The 19588-nt window shown below is 35.7% G+C and overlaps 1 protein-coding gene across 2 annotated transcripts in view; it reads left to right on the top strand.

The window, feature by feature from the left end:
- Window positions 1-19588, top strand: part of LOC145671020 (diuretic hormone receptor-like) — a 1407723-nt gene that overhangs the window by 1267739 nt on the left and 120396 nt on the right. For both annotated transcript variants that reach the window (XM_081739675.1, XM_081739676.1), the window contains exon 10: window positions 10414-10542. In XM_081739675.1, coding sequence (XP_081595801.1) covers window positions 10414-10542 — 129 coding nt within the window. The remainder of the gene's footprint in view (window positions 1-10413; window positions 10543-19588) is intronic.

A 19588-nucleotide genomic window follows, 5' to 3' on the forward strand; every position in this document is an offset into this window, starting at 1 on the left:
CCCTATGAGTATTAATGCATACCTGTTTACGTTGTGAAGCAGGCCAATTGTTAGGCTTCGTTTCGATGAATTGGTGAAAACTTTCCAATCAGTGCTTTCGTATGGAATGATAAATGTCTGAAACAGTCCACACATATCATTGTAGAATGCTAAGGCTCCTCCTTCCGACAAGTCTGGAAGAAATTGTTGTTCCCTGTGCCTGAACCAGGACATCGAAGAGCTATTTGCGAGCAAATTCTTTTCTTTTGGCCTGGAACCAAGTAGTTCTAACTCCTGTTTGGTGAGATGTAAGTCGCGAATTACATCGTTAAGTTCCGATTGTGTAAATGGGTGTGGTGCAGACGTGCCAAGTTCGAAAGAGTCGTTGTTCTCGTCGGTGACTTCACGTCCTTCATTTTTGGAACCATATACATTAGACAAACGTTCTGGTTGCACTAGCATGGACACATCTGGACTATGAGGGACAGGACATGACGCCGATGACACTTTGGATGGCACGATGTTTCTTTTAGTCTTGATATTGAAACCGTACACATTGGTTGAACAAATGTCACAATCAGCACTGTGATTTTGTGGCTCGGGCCACACCATCGAAACGAGAAAATCTGAAAGCCTGTTGTTCTTCCGTTGGTAGTCTTTCAACACATGTATAGCAAACATAGTGGAGTGCCCAAGTTTTGTCTTGATGTCCTACTTGTACACCGAAATACTCGAGATACACGTTTGCACCAGCACTAAGAGTTGTAGTATGCACCACGTTTAATGATGCAAGTGCTGCATCTGCCGGTTTATGTTGCAAAAGAATCGTTGTTATCATGAGCAAACAGATGGCAACATTTTCTATGTCCTGATATCTGTCCATACGTCTCATATTTGTGATGTTTTTAGACATATAACACATTGTGACACTTGCGATTTGCAAACAATTCTGACGTGATGGACACAAACTAAGATCAGTTTTGGATTAAGTGCACCAAGATACATAGGAATCCATCGTCCAATGTTGAAACACGCGACATAACCGAAATAATGCAGGTCTGTGTAAGATTTGCAGTGGAATAAAAGATAAAATTAGGAAATATTACATGAAAGAAGAAAACTAGTTTTTTCCCCTGTTCTATGAAGTTTAACTGTGAAGGATCAGCTGAAACAACTGCCGCTACAATTATAACAACAAACATTCAACTAGATACTGTGTAGGCAACCCACCCATTCATAATGCATTGTTTCTGTTTTTTCTCGACTTGAATTCACTTCACCTTAATTTAAATATGTTCCTCATTACTTCATCTATTGATGAAGAGGGTCACGGTGACTTATCTAAGGTATGTGGGGTCTGTGAATTGATCTCTGTTCGCTTCGTGGAGGGCAAACACTGTATATGTAGGTTTTCTCGAGTTTCTTCTGTTTTCTCCCACCTTCTTCATTCTACCATTTCGTCCATAATCATCATCATCATCATCATCAAGGTTATCCTAATTTTTACTTGTTAGATCAAAATCAGACACTTTAATGAAATAATATAAAGTTGCAATTGTATGCATCCAGTTAGTCAAATTAGAATCACAGAGTCAGTAGAGGATTCATTTCAGTTATTTTAAATATGGATGAATATATGTTAAGTTGTTGACATGGCACGAGGGTTGATCAGAAAGTAAGGTTACAGAGCCTGCAGTGAAACATGAATATAATATTTCATACAACTAACAGATAGTAGATACATTAGTTTTTTTTCCGACATAGTCTCTTAATATTGGTTGAGACACTTGTCACATCATGAGAGGAGTTTGAAGATTCAAACTCCTCCTTCTAAAAATTCTGTCCTTGCTTGTTCAGCTACATTGTTACAAAGTGTTTCACCTCCTCATCTGAAGCGAAGCGACTGCCTCCTTGATGCACCTTCAAGTGAGAGAAAACAGGTGAAAGTCGCTTGGAGCGAGGTCTGGGATGTAGGGATGGTGGTCGATGATGTCGCAGCGAAATTGCTTCAAGACGTGGTGGTCTTTTGGGATGTCTTCTCTACCAGCCGCAAACTTTCGACACCATTCTGCGACTTACTGACGGGACATTACAGTCTCTCCGTAAGCGCCTACCAGCTGCCGGTAAATTTCAGCCGCGGTTACATGTTTCACCCACAGAAATCGAATAACTGAGCGTACTTCTTCGCAAAATCAGTTTTCCAAACGAGTCGCCATTTGTGTTTACCTAGCGCCATAGGTGGCGGGCGGCTGAAGGTCTGCACAGTTGCCAACTTCATTTACCAAAATTTCCGCACACTCCCCATTCCTCTCTAACAGATGGAACTCCACAAATGTCGGCTTTGTAACGTTAGTTTCTGATCTCCCTCGTATATTAACACAAATATTTCATGTTCTTTCTTAAACATTCTTCACTTGCTGTTAGTTTGAAACCAAATCGTAACTAAATTTGTTGTAGGGATAGAAAGGCGTTTTGGAGACTGGGACCTCCATTTGCCTCCCTGTGGCTATACTCCTGATGAGCTTAATCATTATTACTGAAACACCAAACAGAAATTAAATAAAAATGGTTCATTTGTTGGTTAGGTATTTTCTACCGACGGAAGATGTGAAAATAAACGACCCTTCAAGATGCTCAAATTTAAAAGATTTATCTGCTACCAGTGTTCCGATTTTGGCTAGCTTCTATGGTAACCCTAGGAATATTGATTTACTTTATTTAGAGATAATATTTCAGACGATTTTGATTTAATGATAAAAAAATAATGTGCTGATAAAAATGATGTGTAAAAGCCCTCCGTAGAGTCTCGTGTTCAGTAATTGCCGGTATGGTATAGTCTAGCTGTTTGAGACGTTAGGATGATGATCGTAACTCGTAATTCATCCATGGTCTGAGTTTCTCTGAAGAAAATGGTCAAGTTTTTATCTGATTCCGAAATTTCTGCGTTCTTGCTGCTTTTGAGTCTGGTAATCCTGTAAAGTGTAGGAGAAAAGCATAGAAAGGAATTGAGAGTCAGATGATATTTTTTTAAAAATAAAAGTGATGGAGCGCTCATCTCTGTGCGAGAGGTCTCTGGTTCGATCCCAGCCATGTAAGTTTTGATGGACAATATCGAGTCCGTGGGTTTTCTGAAGTTTTCCTGTTTCATTCCACATCCTCATTTTATAGTTCATCACTTTAAACACTTTCAATCAATCTCATTAACTTTCAGTACTCATCCACCAATTTTAACCTACAGCACACCACACTTTGTGTGGGGCTACAGTTGTAATTAGAGGCTCTTTGAATACCATTGGATCACATGCTGAAACTGTGGTCGTTGTTTCAACTCTCGCAAGTAACGGGTCATGCCCCTTTCCCCCCGAGAAATATCCTCGTTACGCCAATATGTGGTACGTAAAACTCCTTTCAGTTTAAGTTTGCGATACGTGGAAGTTACTGAACGTAGCTTCGGCGCAAATCTGTCTTCAACATTGGGGGGGGGGGGACGAGTAAGACTGTTCCCATACATATATATATATATATATATATATATATATATATATATATATATATATATATATATATATATATATATATATGTATATAAAGCGATGTTCAAAGTATTTATGAAGTTGAAAAAACAATGCTGTGAAGGATCAGGGGAGCAGAATTGTCTTCAGTGGCGTATTCAGGGGGGTTATCGGACTGGGCTCAAGCTTCCCCCGAAATAAATTTGTTTTTCGCATTCCACGCACAACAATAATCCTTCTTACCATTTCTAAGAATGTCATTGACTTTCCATTTTCTTATGCTCTTTGTTCAGAAATAATACTGTATTTGTCAAATTTCATTCCATGTAAGAACTGCGTCCTTTTGTTCTTTCTTTCGTTCTTTCTATTTCTCTGTTTCTTTTTCTTGATGTTACTTTCTTTCATTTCGCTTATCATACTTTATCGACCGTTGTCAGTTGTGATTTAAGTCGACCGTCATCATTAACACCAAAACTAAGAGGAGTTGATAAGCGAAACTGGTGTTCCACACCAACTAGCGCGGATATCAACATGACAGGATTTTGGATATTATAACAAAGGAAAAAGTATATCGGTTAGTTATTTTTAAAAGAAGGAAATGTTTGAATTAAAGAAAATCAAAACGAGAAAATTAGCCCGGGAAATTAGGAAGGCCAAGAGGATGCTTCCTTTCTCGTGTGTAAATAGAATAAAGGGTTAGATTAACTCCTAAATTTTTGTATCATATCATATAGGATTTATCGGTCTGCAATTCTTGCCATTATAACTTCAATTTATGCATAAATTAAAATATATTTAATTCTCAAACTCAGGAGGGCAATTGCCCATTTCCTTCCTTATGTTGGACATAGCTCCTCGAAACAAAATCCTAAATACGCCATTCGTTGTCTTCAACATTTGGATGGTGGGCAGATTTGAGGCTTATTCTAGAGAAGGGAGATAAAACTCATATTACGGTAGATGAATCTGATTTCTGAGGTGAACTTGTTATAGAGTATATTATATGTTAGGCTATGTAGATGAAATAGTAGTACATATCAGTATTACATATCACTGCCGTGAACACATTCTGAAATCTCAATACATGCATATTTACAATTGGTATGTTTCTAATTATGCATCCACAAAGATCAACGTTACAATTGTTTTATAATAATATAATAATATAAATAATGACTTCCCCAAAATTATGAAGAACGAATATTAATTATGTATGACGCAACAATACTCGTATTTGAGCAAAATGATAATCTCAATAACATTACAGAGATCGTTACAGAAAACTGACGCATGTCATATACTCTTTAGTTACCAGATGTAACCTTAAGATTATGGAGAAAATATTCCAGCAATTGAATTCTTTTCTTTGCTTACGAAGCACCCTCTCTCAAAAGGAAAATTGGGACATGCGGAAATACGTAGGAACAAACCATGGTTCGAACTAGCAGAGAAGAGAAAACAGGCAAAATTACGTTTTGCTACAAAATCCGAATGAAATAACTACACAATATTTCATAGACATCAAACGGGAAACTTCCAAAACTTTTATGACAAACAAACGCGATTTTTTGAAAGCCAAAATTAAGGAACTTGAAGATAATAGTAAAAATAGAAACATTCGGGACATGTATAAAGCGATCAACGAATTTAAGAAAGGCTATCAACCTCGTGCTTATATTAAAGAAAGATGATTTAACAGTTCTCACAGATAGCATTTTAAATACACGGAAAGATTTCTTTGACGATTTGCTTAACACGCAGTCAAAAACTAATGTGCGTGGAGAAAGGGAGATACACACCCCAGAACCGTATATTCCAGAACCCAACCGAATAGAAGTAGAAATCGCTATAAAGAAATTAAAGAAACACAAATCTGCGGGTGTAAACGAAATTCCGGCTGAGTTAATTTTAGCTGGAGGCGAAAAATTGTGGAACAAGATACACAAACTCATTCTCCTTATCTACAACAAGGAAGAATTGCCGCAAGAGTGGAAAGAATCAATCATTGTTCCAATCTACAAGAAAGGCGGCAAAACTGACTGTAATAATTATCGAGGCATCTCTCTAATGTCAACATCCTATAAAATCCTTTCAAACATTCTATTAGCAAGATTGATCCCATACACAGATGAAATCATTGGAGATTATCAGTGCGGATTGAGACGAAATCGATCAACTATCGACCAAATATTTACCATTCGCCAAATACTCGAAATAAGTGGGAATACAGCAGCCCGATACATCAACTATTTATTGATTTTAGAAAGGCTTACGACTCGGTTAGGAGAGAAATATATCTTTGAGGTTTACGTCCCACGGTTATGCCGGTTAGGCTAAAGGAGACGGTGATTATGAGAAATGAATGAAATGGTGGAATAAAGAAAGTGAGAGGAAACGGGAGAACCCTGAGAAAACCCACGCACACGGTGTTTGTAAAGGGGAGAAATATTGTACAACGTTCTTACAGAATTTGGAATACCAAAAAAGCTAATTAGATTAATTAAGGCATGCTTAAATGAATCCCAAAGTAAAGTCCGGGTAGGAAAAGTTTTGTCCACGAACTTTCACGTCGAAAATGGCCTGAAACAAGGAGATGCGTTGTCGCCATTATTATTCAACTTTGCCCTGGAATACGCTATAAGGAAAATCAAAGATAGGAACCAGAGCCTAGAGTTGAACGGAGTTCACCAGGTTATGCGTATGCTGATGATGTAAATTTAATAGTGGATGATATGAGAACAATATAAAGAAATGCAGAGAAAACTACATACATGGAAGTGCGTCGGAACCGTAATGTGGCAAATTATGAATGCGTTAAAATATTAAATAATACGTTTGATAAAGTGGATACTTTTAAAAATCTAGGATCAATATTAACAGACGAAAATCATATTCACAAAGAAATTAAATATCGACTAAAAACAGGGAATTCGTGTTATTATTCAGCTCAAAATCTCTTGTCGTCGCGAATTCTGTCGAAGAATTTGAAGCTTAAAATATATAAAACGATAATCATGCCTGTTGTTCTGTATGGTTGCGAAACATGGTCACTTACTCTGAGGAAAGAACATAGACTGAAAGTTTTTGAGAACAGGATCCTGAGAAGAATATTCGGACCCAAGAGGAACGAGAATGGGGAATGGCGGAAACTTCATAACGACGAACTACATAGTTTATACGGTTTACCCAACATTGTTAGGGTCATCAAGTCGAGGAGGCTTAGCTGGGCAGGACATATAGGAAGGATGGAAGAAAGTATGAACGCTTTCAAATTGTTAGCGGTAAGACCAATCGGAAAACGACTATTAGGAAGACGTAGGCGCAGATGGGAAGACAATATTAAGATGGACCTCGCAAAAATAGGAATGCAAAGTAGAAACTCTTTCAGTTGGCTAAGGATAGAAGCCAATGGAGAGCTTTTGTGAACGCAGCATTGAACCTTCGGGTTCCATAGGCCATAGAGTTGGCTTACAAAGCATGAGTAGATGCCTAGGCTAATACTACAAATAGATGGAATGGGCATTTACTGAAAAGATGGGTTCTACTGACATTGGATAGTCTATATACTCTTCGTGTTCTAGGGCCTAGGGGAGATTGTGCCTAAGATTTCACATCAGGTTACGTCACACACAGTCGCACACTTTCATTTTCATTAAAAATGGAAAAATCAAGAAAAACCAATTTCATCTCACTTTCCTTTGTGGCAGTCGGACACAAATCATTACACTTATCTGCAGAAAACACTTTTCAAATCGGATTATTGGGAGAACCTCCAGTTCCAATGTTGGGGGGGACGTGTCTCCCCATTTCCCCGGAATTTTTGCCCGTACTTACAGCTGAGACAACTTTCCAGCATGAGGAGAGGAGCATATCCTCCTCTGGCATTTATTGCAATTTGTACCCAAGTAGCGGAAGTGGAATTAATACATATTGATGAGACTACTAAACGCACTACAGCACGAAGTTCAGTTTGAAATACTACAGAATACGATTCTTTTTAAAAGAAATGGAAAAGCCAAGAGAAATGAATTTCATCTCACATTCCTTTGTGGCAGTCGGACACAAATCATCACACTTATCTCAAAAAGTACTTTTTTAGTCAGATTATTGGGGGGACAGTGCCCCCAGGTCCAAGATTGGAGGGGACATGTCCCCGTCGTCACCCCCGGGATTTGCGCCAGTGGAACGTAGTATTTCATAGTATTCTTGCGATAATTATCCTGTATTTTAAATATTTTAAATAATTGAACACTCTCCGTAGAAAACAATATAAGCACCACCTTACAATTGTTTTACTTATTTTTATTTTTTAAATACGTTTATGACTTTGTCAGATTTTCATACTTCGTTATATTCTAGGTTATATTTCTGAGCAACAATATTTTCTATTCTGTGACGCTTGGGCACAATTTACTATCTTTTGTCTCTATTGTTACGGTAACTTTCGTTTTTGACACTTACATTGTTTTGTAAGCGAGTCTTCAATTAGAAATAATCAATTAAATTCGAGAACGGTTTTCGATGTTTTCTTTGAAGGCAATTGACACTTCAAATAAGAAACATTCTAAGTGTATTGTACGTAAAAAGCAATAAACAATTGTTAAACATAAGTTGATTTCAGTCTTAAGTAAGTAATGGATGATCAACAAGACATGCATCACTTCATTTTCTTGGAACTTCGTTCACGATGCTTGACATGTTTTCTGAAAACGATTATCGGATTTATTTCCGTTCGGAGAGCATGGCAAATAGATAGAACAAAAGCTATCATCAGCAGGGGCGAGTCATGAGGGAAGTCATCAATAAAACAGTTCAAGTTTATCTTCCAAATTATATCAAAGAAACTTTTCTAATGTATTAATGATTGCTGAAACAGTTAGTACATTAATTGGCTTTCCTTCCTTCAGTCTGTAACGATAAAACTTTAATTTTTACCAGAGTGACTTTCCACATAAGCTCTCTATCACTTTTATTGGCAACAAATGGCGTAAGTTATCCGTTATCGTTAACTACAAACGACGTCGGTGCAGTATCATTTATCAGTTGATGTATGATCAATATTGTAGCTAAATAAAAATTAAACTTCAAGAATTAATCGTGATTTTGAGCTACCTATCTCTCACTAATCTTGCTATGTACTGTGATTTTGCCGGCATTGTAATGAAAAATTTTGGTGAGGATATATTTCAGAATCAGTTTCATTTGCATACCTAGCGTGGCTATCGTAGAGCAGCAATTGCCGAATTTACAAAATATTCGATCTTATTGATTTTCTCGAAAAATGTGCATGTGGATTTATATTCATCTATATAATTTTCCTTAGGTGAACTAGATCCTGTCAATCGATAAATGTCTCATTTTTGAACATTTTTTCATTATACGTGATTGATACATAGCTATTTTCATTATACGTGACTGATACATAACTATTTTCATTATACGTAACATATGCATGACTATTTTCATTATACGTGACTGTTTTCATTATACATGTCTGATAAGTGACTGTTTTCATTATAAGTGTTTCATACGTGAATGTTTTCATTATAAGTGAACGATATGTGACTTAGGAGAAGGTGTTGTACCTTTGAAACAATGTACCTTTGAACACCTGTGCTTTCTTTGAATTCAGAGCTATCTAGGTGCAGTAATTAAAATTCGTTTGAAAGATTAAATGAAAAAAGCACTACACACGCGTTTGGCTGTTGTTTACTTAGTGTTGTGCCGAGTAATGTTCCTTTTAATTTTTTCACCCCCAAAAGGAAGATTTTTTGTGGTTACCTTTTGAGTTTTGTGCTCTTCGGTTTTCGCAACTTGTAATATTTACCTGTCCAAACTTGGGGTAAAATCATTGGTGAATGCAGTAATATTTTTAGTTTTAACATCTGTTCAATATTTAAAGCTAGTGGAGAACTTTTTTTTTTTTCGTAATTGTGACCCTCTTGTACCTATGAACATTAATGCATCGTTTACCTTTGAACATAAATAATACTGTTTAAAGCTACACAATATAAGTAATTAAAACAATTGATATATATTATATAGGTTAGGTTAAGAAATAAAGTTATTAATTATAATTTTAAGTAGTTTCTATATAATCGCTTATTCTATAACATAATGTTAAGAGTTATATATGCTCAACTTTATTGGTCACAAGCTTTTGTTAGAACTTCTCTTCAATTTTTAATTTAATTAATAAAGTTTCAATTCTGGGAAACTTTTTATAGCTAAACCTTTTATTGCAATTTATAACTGTTAATATTTACGGCTCCTTTTTATATTATTGCCTCAGAAACGTTGTAATTATCACTTTGTTCAAAGGTACAAGAGGGTCTGTTCAATGGTACACGACCATAATGTACCTATGAACAAAACGGATATGCTCTTGTTATATTCTATAAAAGCTACTGTAATTATGTAACACGTTTAAAAATCATCCTATCTGATAGCAAAGAGATGGCACTTCAAATATATGACAAAAATTGGGGGAAAAGTACTGAATATTAGCACCAAAATTTCGAAGAGTCTAAAGGTGTTCACAGGTACAACGCCTTCCCCTACGTGACTGTTTTCATTATACATGACTGATACGTGACTATTTTCAATATACGTGACTGTTTGCATTATACATGACTGTCTTCATTATACACTCATATCTGACTGTTTTCATTATATGTTACTGATACGTGACTATTTTTATTATACGTGACTGTTCTTATTATACGCGAGTGAATTCATTGCTTGCCGGATGTACTATATTACTGATTACGAATAAGATAAAATTTAACTTATTTCCATTAGTATGTAGCATATTGCTTCATTTATTTGCCTATTGTATCCATATTTAATTGACCATAATAAACGTAATGCTCAGACAATGTATTAGTTTTACCTTGTGATGTTTTATGTTTTATTATTCTAGGAATTTGTTAACCAGAGCGAATCTAAACACTGCGCATGGATGACAAAACCAAGCTACGATTGGATCTACCAATGCGCCATTATTCTTGTTTTGTTTGTCAACTGTCTTTTCCTTACAAGAATTATGTGGGTAAGTACTCTATTTAAAATCTGTTCTGCTGTACTACGTGAACCTGAAAAAAATTACTGTCGTGTTAGCACTAAAGACCGTCCGTTACGTCAGATGATAACTATTGAATGAGAGCGAATTTTTGAATTCTGTTTTCTTGCAATAATTAGCTAGAAAAAATATCTTGGTCGAGTTAATTAATTAATTGACTCAATTTTTTAACATGTTAATTGGTATCACTAACTGTAACATTTGTCCGTTGCTCAACGCGATCGCTCGGTACGAGTAGTCCCGGGTTCGATTCCCTGTGTTGGTACTCGGTCGAAAACGTGTAAAATCCTTTTTTCAGGCCAGCCACCTTGAATGAGGTTATACTGGGTTTTCCTCATTCACACTAGGCAAATGCCGGGGTGGTACCAAATTTATAGACCCAAGGCCGCTTCACTTTCCCCGGATAGTGTGCTTGCCCAGGGACGTCATCACTCATACGTGACGGACTGAATGGCCATAGATACCGAAAGCCCAGAAATCTAAATCCCAATCCTATTCCTAATCAACACGATCGCTCTTGAACGAAACCTAATTTCTGTATTCTGTTTCTTGCAACAGATAGGAAGAGAGATGATCATGGTCGAGCTCATTAATGGCGTAGAATCCGTTAACATCTTAATGGATAATGATAATTTTGACGTCCATCCGCAACTCCACACGATACTAGATAGCTAGAACAATATTTCGGCCAAGTTCGTTAATGGAATCGGACAGTTAATAACGTAATGGGTAACGGTGACTTTAAAGGTAGTTACCTCCATCTTATATATATATATATATATCCCATGTTCCGTGAGTTTTCCTTGATCCCCTTTACTGTGTTTTAGCAGAATTTATTTTATCCCTTTATTATTATTATTACTATTACTATTACTATTATTATTATTATTATTATTATTATTATTATTATTATTATTATTATTATTATTATTATTATTATTATTATTGAAAAAATGAAATCTCTGAGTTTTACGTCCCACGGTTATGCCGGTTAGGCTAAAGGAGACGGTGATTATGAGAGATGAGTGAAATGGTGGAATGAAGAAAATGGGAGGAAACGGGAGAACCCCGAGAAAACCCACGAGCAGGGTTTGTCCACCACAAAGTTCACTTGGCGGGGGCTGGGATCGAACCCGGGACCCCAAGCACCAGAGGTGAACGCTCTACCACTGTGCTATTATTATTATTATTATTATTATTATTATTATTATTATTATTATTATTATTATTATTATTATTATTATTATTATTATTATTATTATTATTAAATATTTCATTAGTTAATATTTTGCATCCACTTATACAGCAGAATGTCCGCTGTATGCACGGAGAGAATATATATTTAATTTTGTGGCATTGGAAGTGTCACTGTTTGCCTCAGCGACCCCGAAGACTATCGATTCAAGACATTAATATCGGTCAGTTTCGATTATTGTTAGATATAAATCTCCTCCTTCCCCTCCCTCAAGATGCGGAGCTAAATTTTGAATTAAATGAAATCGGAAGTATCACTGTTCATCATAGCGACCACGATAACTATATATTCGACACTAATATATATCGGTCGGGTGGTTCAAGAGTTATTAAATCACAAACATTGTCACTGTGAATTTATGTACATAGATAGGAAACGCTGTTTGCGGTAGATGAGCAGAACAAATTAGAGGCATTACAGACCATTGAAGTACCATTTTCCGTGATTAAACAGAATAATACTTTCAAAGTTGGGTATTAAAATGGCATTAATAATGCAATAATAATTTTAAAATAACGCAGACTATTAATATAATACTTTAAATTTCAGAAAATGTATTACAATATCCTTTGGTATATTATAGAAGGAATCAAGCACTAGAAGTTTCAGTAGGTGTCAACCGCTAGAGAATGTTTACTGTCATCTAACGGTGCGATGTGCGGTGTGTGTTCTATTGCCTTCGTTTCAATGGTAAAATATATGATATGAATACCTACCGTTGAAGTTACAGTTAGTCATTAAGTTGTTAAGGAATTTACTCATCTGTTAACAAACTCGGGGAAATAATCGATCTAGCTACCTATCCATAAAACAGGATTCAGAGATTCTGTTTCGATAGAATTTACATTGTGAAGTAACGGACGGATGTCACCCTTAAAATGTTAACAGGTTGATTTCATTAACAAAGTCGGCCCAGATTATTTCACCGGCACTTTAGCTACCTATTTCAAAAACAAAATTCAAAAATTTGTTTATGCATATAGGATATGATATGCATTAGCCACCGTTAAAGTCACCGTTACCCTTAATATACACCAGATTGACACCATTAAATCTTTGCGTCCCAGTGACGCCCATGTAAATGTCATAAAATATTCCATTGCAAAATACCAGTGACATCCATTGGGATGTCATGAAAACCTATCCTTTATTAAGGATTGTTTTACTCCTGGAGATGACGAAATTTGTTAAAAGTGCAATAGAAGACATAGTTCCACTATTTCGCCTTACGTGCCAGCACCTTACTGACAGAAAAGAAAAAAAACTATTTTGTCCCAGTAAATGGCAGACCTGTTTTGACGATGATGAACTGGCAACACGTGTTTGTTTTGACAATAAATAATTGGCAACTTCGATATCGTATTTTGAGATCTGAAAAAAGAAGAAACTTTCTCTTTTCTGCGGTTAGTGTTGCCAATCTTAAGCAACATAAAATCCTTTTAGAACATCAAAATTTCCCTTTTTCAGTGCAAATATTCTGCAATGCAGTTTCTTTTATCAGTAATGTGGATGTTTTCCTCGCGCGTGCAAAATAACTATGCCCTATGTAGACAGTCTTCATGTAGACAGTAGACGATCTAGACAGTCTTTTAACCGTAAATGAAAACCTGACATTACAGGACACAAATTGGAAAATGACATCTGGAGAACAAGGGGTTAATGAAGTCGGGCTAAATAATCGCTTTAGCTTTCTTTTAGATAAAACAGAATTTTAAAATAATCGCTTTCGTTCAGAAGTTATCATACGAAGTATCGGATAGACGTGCAGACGTACTTACAGCACAAACTTACCAGTTTCACAGAGTGATCTTAATAAGAGCTTCCCTCTAAGTGGAAAACCACGCTACAACCGCTGCTATATATAGATCTGTTAAAATCTCTTCGAACTAAGCTGTTGATGGTAATAATATAGTAAGAAGGTATTAGTAACCAACCCAAAACTGTAATTATTTCCGTCCAGGATAAAAGGAAATTAAACCTTAGATAAAAGAAACAACAGAACACTTCCTTTCCTTTGTTAATAGATATAGTGTTGGTTTCAAGGATACACGTAAACCTTCCACATGAACCACACTATCAAGACAGTAGCCAGAATGTAAATAACCATGTTTGTTTCTCTATTGGTTTAAAAGCAATTTTGCGATGGTAACCACATAATTGTCTCTTGATGATTATGCCAGAAACTTGTTATTCTAAGCTTTCAGTTCATAGTATTTTGTTAAAAGAATTAGGGCTTCATAATAGATTATTATTAGTTGTTGTCGAACTAACATAGCTTATAATTGTTTCAGCGCGGTGAGACTGTAATCGTATAAAGTGTATTAAAATCACAATTTTTCTTAATCAGTTAAAATTTCAAGAAGCGAAATACACCTGTACGTATAATTGTAAAACAAAAATTATCTTTCATTTAATTTTTACTATCCAAACTAGCATTTATACAATATTTATTACGCTTTTATTGCGTACATTACAATGATTTAGACCTTTGCGCATAGTTTTTAGAATCAAAAGCAAGTATACCTAAATATTACACACACTTGGAAAACTGTCTAATAGCTACCACCATATTAAATTTCATCCTTATCGGAGGAGTTCAGTGTATGCCTTTCTTTTTAAAAATATCATCATCATTATCATCTTAGGTATTCTGACATTATTGGGAGGTCATTTGCCGTTACTGAGAAGCATGGAAATTCTTCACGGCCTGCCGCTAACCTCTTCGTTTTGAGTTACACATTTCCTTTTTGATATCGTCCATCACTTTTAATCTTCTTCGCCCCTCTCTCTCTTTCTTGCCACTATATCCTCTAGCACGTCCCTCATTGTGCAGCTCCTTCTTAGTTAGCCAATGTTCCAACCAGTCTCGCGTCTTCTTCTTGATAATATCTAAAATTGTTATTTTCATTTCTAACACTCTCTCATTCGTTTTCCCTTTGATCTAGCTTATTCTACCCATTCTTCTCCACACCTACATTTCGAAATCTTCCAGTTGATTTCATAATTTTTGCGTAATGTCCACATGTATGCTCCAGATAGTACAATTGTGGACACGAAGCATTTTATGACTATTTGTTCACTCAATTTTTCTTACATAACTTGCAATTTAAAACCTTGCACGTCATAGTTCTTCACATGCCTATAAAGCAGGTTAATTTCTACCATGATCTCAAATTTTATCTCGAACGAGTCAGTTCGGCGTATAGGATTTTCTTTTCAATAATTTGACTCAAAATTCCAACGTTCATAACTTGGGAATCGAAATCCTGCACAACATAATATTTCTCATACTTACAAAACACAAAACTTTTTGTCACAATGCCAAGTTTGATTCCTTGTGGGTGAAGTCAGTGTATAGACGTTTGTAGTAACATATATGTCGAAAGTTTTAACCGACCATCATTCGGGAATGAAAAGCGTTAAATTTCACATTCTAATATAGCTGGTCAAGTATTTCACATTATAGCGTAGCTGGTCAAGTATTTCACATTCTAATATAACTGATCACGTATTTCACATTTTAATACAGCTGCTCAAGTATTTCGCATTCTAATGTAGCTGCTCAAGTATCTCACGTTCGAATATAGCTGCTCAAGTATTTTACATTCTAATATAGTTTGTTAAGTATTTCAAATTCTAATGTAGCTGGTCAAGTATTTCACATTTTAATATAGCTGCATATGTTTTATGACCATCCTAAATTTGACTCCTATTGCATGGGTTCACTACACATAGGATTTTGGTTTGGGACACATGGCGCAAGTTTTTGCCGCTTGTAACTCGTTATTCCAAAGTGTACATAACATAATATTTCACACACTTATGCAGTAAGTGATGATTTACCACCAGAACAAATTTGATCCCAGTCAGGTTAGTTCAGTTGAAATTCACTGATATATAACGTCTTTGATTTTTCAAGGAAAAATCAAATATGGAGGAAGAAAAGTATCATTAGTCCTTTGGGGATCGATGGTCCAATTTGGACTATACGGGTGTTTCATGGTACATTACATTATAACTCTTCTATTTGAGCTTTTTTGTCCGGTATTTTTTTGTTTTTTTTTTTCAACTCCAGAGGCATTGTAGAAGACATTACGTATGGTTTCACCCCTTCCTGCGTCCAGACATAGGAGGTGATGACGTCATAATTTTAAAATATATATTTTCTCTTATGAAGCCTATGTTCATGATTTTTTGGTAGGCTTATTTTTGCACGTAGAAGATTGAAATTTTGCACAAACATTCAGTCCACCGAGTAGTATTTATCAGATTTTTTCTCAGATTTCTGCGTTAAAACAGTGGATAACCAGAGGGCTAAAAGTTGAAAAAAGGGATATTTTAACCCCAAAATCTCGTTATTCATCATTTTCCCGCCTTAGATACATGATGGAGGCACGTGAGCCATACCGTCTGAAAGACAATTCTATTCTGAAGAGAATGATGTGCAAACCATGATCCTAGGGTAATTAGGGATGTGTCAGGGAAATTTTTATCAAAATATACTTTTGTATAGGGGAATATGGGATATTTTCTGAATTTTTTTGGCGGGCTTGTTTTTGCACAAAGAAGATTGAAATTCTGCACAAACATTCAGTCTACCGAGTAGTATTTACCAGATTTTTTTTCAGATTTCTGCGTTAAAACAGGGGGGTCCAGAGGGGAAAAAGTTGAAAAAAGGGATATTTAGAGCAAAAAATACCTTTGTTCGGAATTTTCCCGCCTTACGTACATGATGGAGACACGTGAGTCATACCGTCTGAAAGGCAGTTCTATTCTGAAGAGAATGACGGTCGAATTATTATCCTAGGGTAATTAGGGATGTCTCAGAAAATTTTTTCCCTGAGATCATGGTGTTTTGCGGTAATTTGGGGCATTGTGGGGATTCCTGATAAAATTTCTTCCGCCCTTACTATTCAAGATAGAAACTTGAAATTTTGTACGCACATTTAGACTACCAAGTACTATTTATCACATTTTTTTCAGATCTCTACGTTCACACAGGGCCGCTCCAGAGGGGCCCAAAGTGTGAGAAAAAATTTCCCTCCGAAATTTTCCCTTTGACATCAATTTTCCCTCTTTTGGTATACGATATGGGCACGCAAGTGGTACCATTTGAAAGCCAGCTTCATTCAGCAGAGAATGAGGTATGAACCATGATTCTAGGATAAATAGTGACGATGCAGTAGCTGCTTGACTGAAAGTCTAAAAAATACCCCCAAAACCCAGGATCCCCAAAGGGTTAGGGCTATTGATGTAGATACTCTTTTATTTAACAGAGAACTTAGCATCAATTATTTTGTCCTCATGGCTATATAGATGGTAGGTTTATTAATTGTATTTTAATGTCTCGTGGGCTTTCTCGTGGTAGTATGGTTAGCGTGTGGACTTTCGGTATGTAAGAGTCGGATCTCATTGTCGATGCAAAATCATGAGGTGTGGATCCCACGCTGTGCTGTAGATCCATGTCTCATAAAATCGCAATATTAAAAGAGCTAAAACCAACCAATCAACTTTAATGCTCCTTTTCTGTACCAAGGCTATATATGAATGGGATTTAACTTGCAATGCAAATCACTACTTTGCTTATATCCAAGGTAGGTATCCGTTTCAGGAATAGAACCCATGATCACGCGCACAGAAAGAATATGTCTTATATTGACACCGTGATTAAATAGTGATTGTGGGTTTCACGAAGAAGTCCATAGTTCAATATGCGGTATTAGTAAAAGTACACCAATGTTTACGTATTTAACGTCTTTTGGCCAACAAAATTTTCTTGCTCTCTCCTTACGTGTTAGAGCACTAATAGAAAGTTAATAATAGCGCTAAACAACATGGTCGCGTTCGCTTATATTGAGCCATAAGCTACTGAGCGGGGCGCAGAGAACCAAATGCACGGATTAAGTTGACAGACAATCAGCAATGAACTCAGCTTTTAGCGTAAGTGGTGTCGTAACTAAAAAACTCGGTAGTGTACTAATACTATTTTTTAAGTATAGATCTCTTTTAAATTTCTTATTCGTGGACAGGCTTTACTTTTGCATCAATCTCGATTTTTTAATTTGTCTCTTTTGTCTGGGACTTTGTGATTCGTGCGTAAATATGGCCTAAGTATAGGTGGTTTGGTAGTGTCATGCAGCTTTCGTTTCAATAGTTAAACTCATATCGATTAACCAAAGCATCAGAAAAGTATTCTATATATTAACATGCGCCAAATTATACAATTTGCCGTATATAATAAATCTTCTTTCTACTTTGAGTTACACCGTTACTTTAACATAGTGTGTCTAGATAAAAGTAAATTCATCTAATATACTGCTGCAGTGTGTGTGTGTGTGTGAGAGAGAGAGAGAGAGAGAGAGGGATAGGTGTTACGATCCATTCATTAATTTATTTGATATTTCTTTGGGGAATATACGTACTGTAGAGCTAAGTTTCTCAAATTATGATCCGTGGACCTCAAATGGTACTCGAGATCTTTCCTTGTAGTTCTCTTAGATATGTCTAAAAAAATCTCAGTAGAAATAAAATTCAGATGAAATTCATATCATATATATTGTAGTTGAAGGGTAAGGGGAAAAAACAAGGAATGTCACAAAACTGCATTTTCGAGAAAACGGCGTTTTAATATTGAAAACTGCGTACACAGAATAGGGTTATGAAATCTTTTGCCACTTTTTACATGAACATTTCTACATCTACGCATGCATGCTATAGACAGTCAAATAGTACCAAGAGTCACCAACAGATAGGACAAAGCACCCGAAAAAGCACATACATGGACATTCCTTGTTTTTTCCCCGTACCCTTCAGTTGAGAACCTGAAACATGCACAGATTGTGTAAATAATAAATTGCACAATTTAATAAAATACTGATTATGTTTTATTGCTATATATAGATGTATTATTATAAAATATGACTTGATAATCTTCACTTACAGAAAAAATAATTACTGTATGTATTTTATTCTGTTAATTGAAATGTAACATTTAAGAAATTTTAATTACTGTTACTTTTATGAAAGAAATATGTCAGTATAACGTTAATGCTGAAAATATTAAGAAAATTGATAAAATTTGATAGCAAAGTGTACAAAAATGCGGTGAGTCACAAACCATTGTGTCTAATAAAAGTGATTCTCGAATAACATTCTAAAATTCTACAAAGTATTTGAAACGCTGCTATAAATAAAATAAACTCTTATAAACCTTTAAAAAGTATCACTCGGTAAAAGTTTTAATTTCGTCCGGTAGATGTCACCCACCTGGAGGACGTTTGTTGCTATCTAACAGCGATAGTTTTAACTTCCACTATCTTTCCAAAAAAAAAAATTCCAAAATACTTTCGTTGAAGAATTATCCAATCGAGTAACAGGCAGATGTAAGTCACGGTTACCTGTTAAGATGTTAACGGATTTAAATTGTTAACGGAACCGGAAGAGATCATCGTTCAAGCCATCTATTAGTAAAAACAATTCAGAAACTCACTTCCGCTAGAGTTATGGATTGGACGTACATAAGGACTAATTTAGTAATTACATAAGGAATTTACAAATTTCCATTTTCGTACAATAACTCCCACTGCGTGATTATAACAATCAGTTATACAATTTTCACAAATTTTGAATTTTTGATAAGTGGATCGATGAAAAAATAAAGGAAGAAAGAAAGGATAAGAAATATACAGTTGTATGAACAAAGGAACAAGAGGAGGTAGCACTTGTTATTACTAATATTGGGCAGTGATGATTTAGGGAGTG

The sequence above is a fragment of the Thermobia domestica genome, chromosome 15, assembly GCF_964235325.1.
Source record: "Thermobia domestica chromosome 15, izTheDome1.hap1.1, whole genome shotgun sequence".
Lineage (NCBI taxonomy): Eukaryota > Metazoa > Arthropoda > Insecta > Zygentoma > Lepismatidae > Thermobia > Thermobia domestica.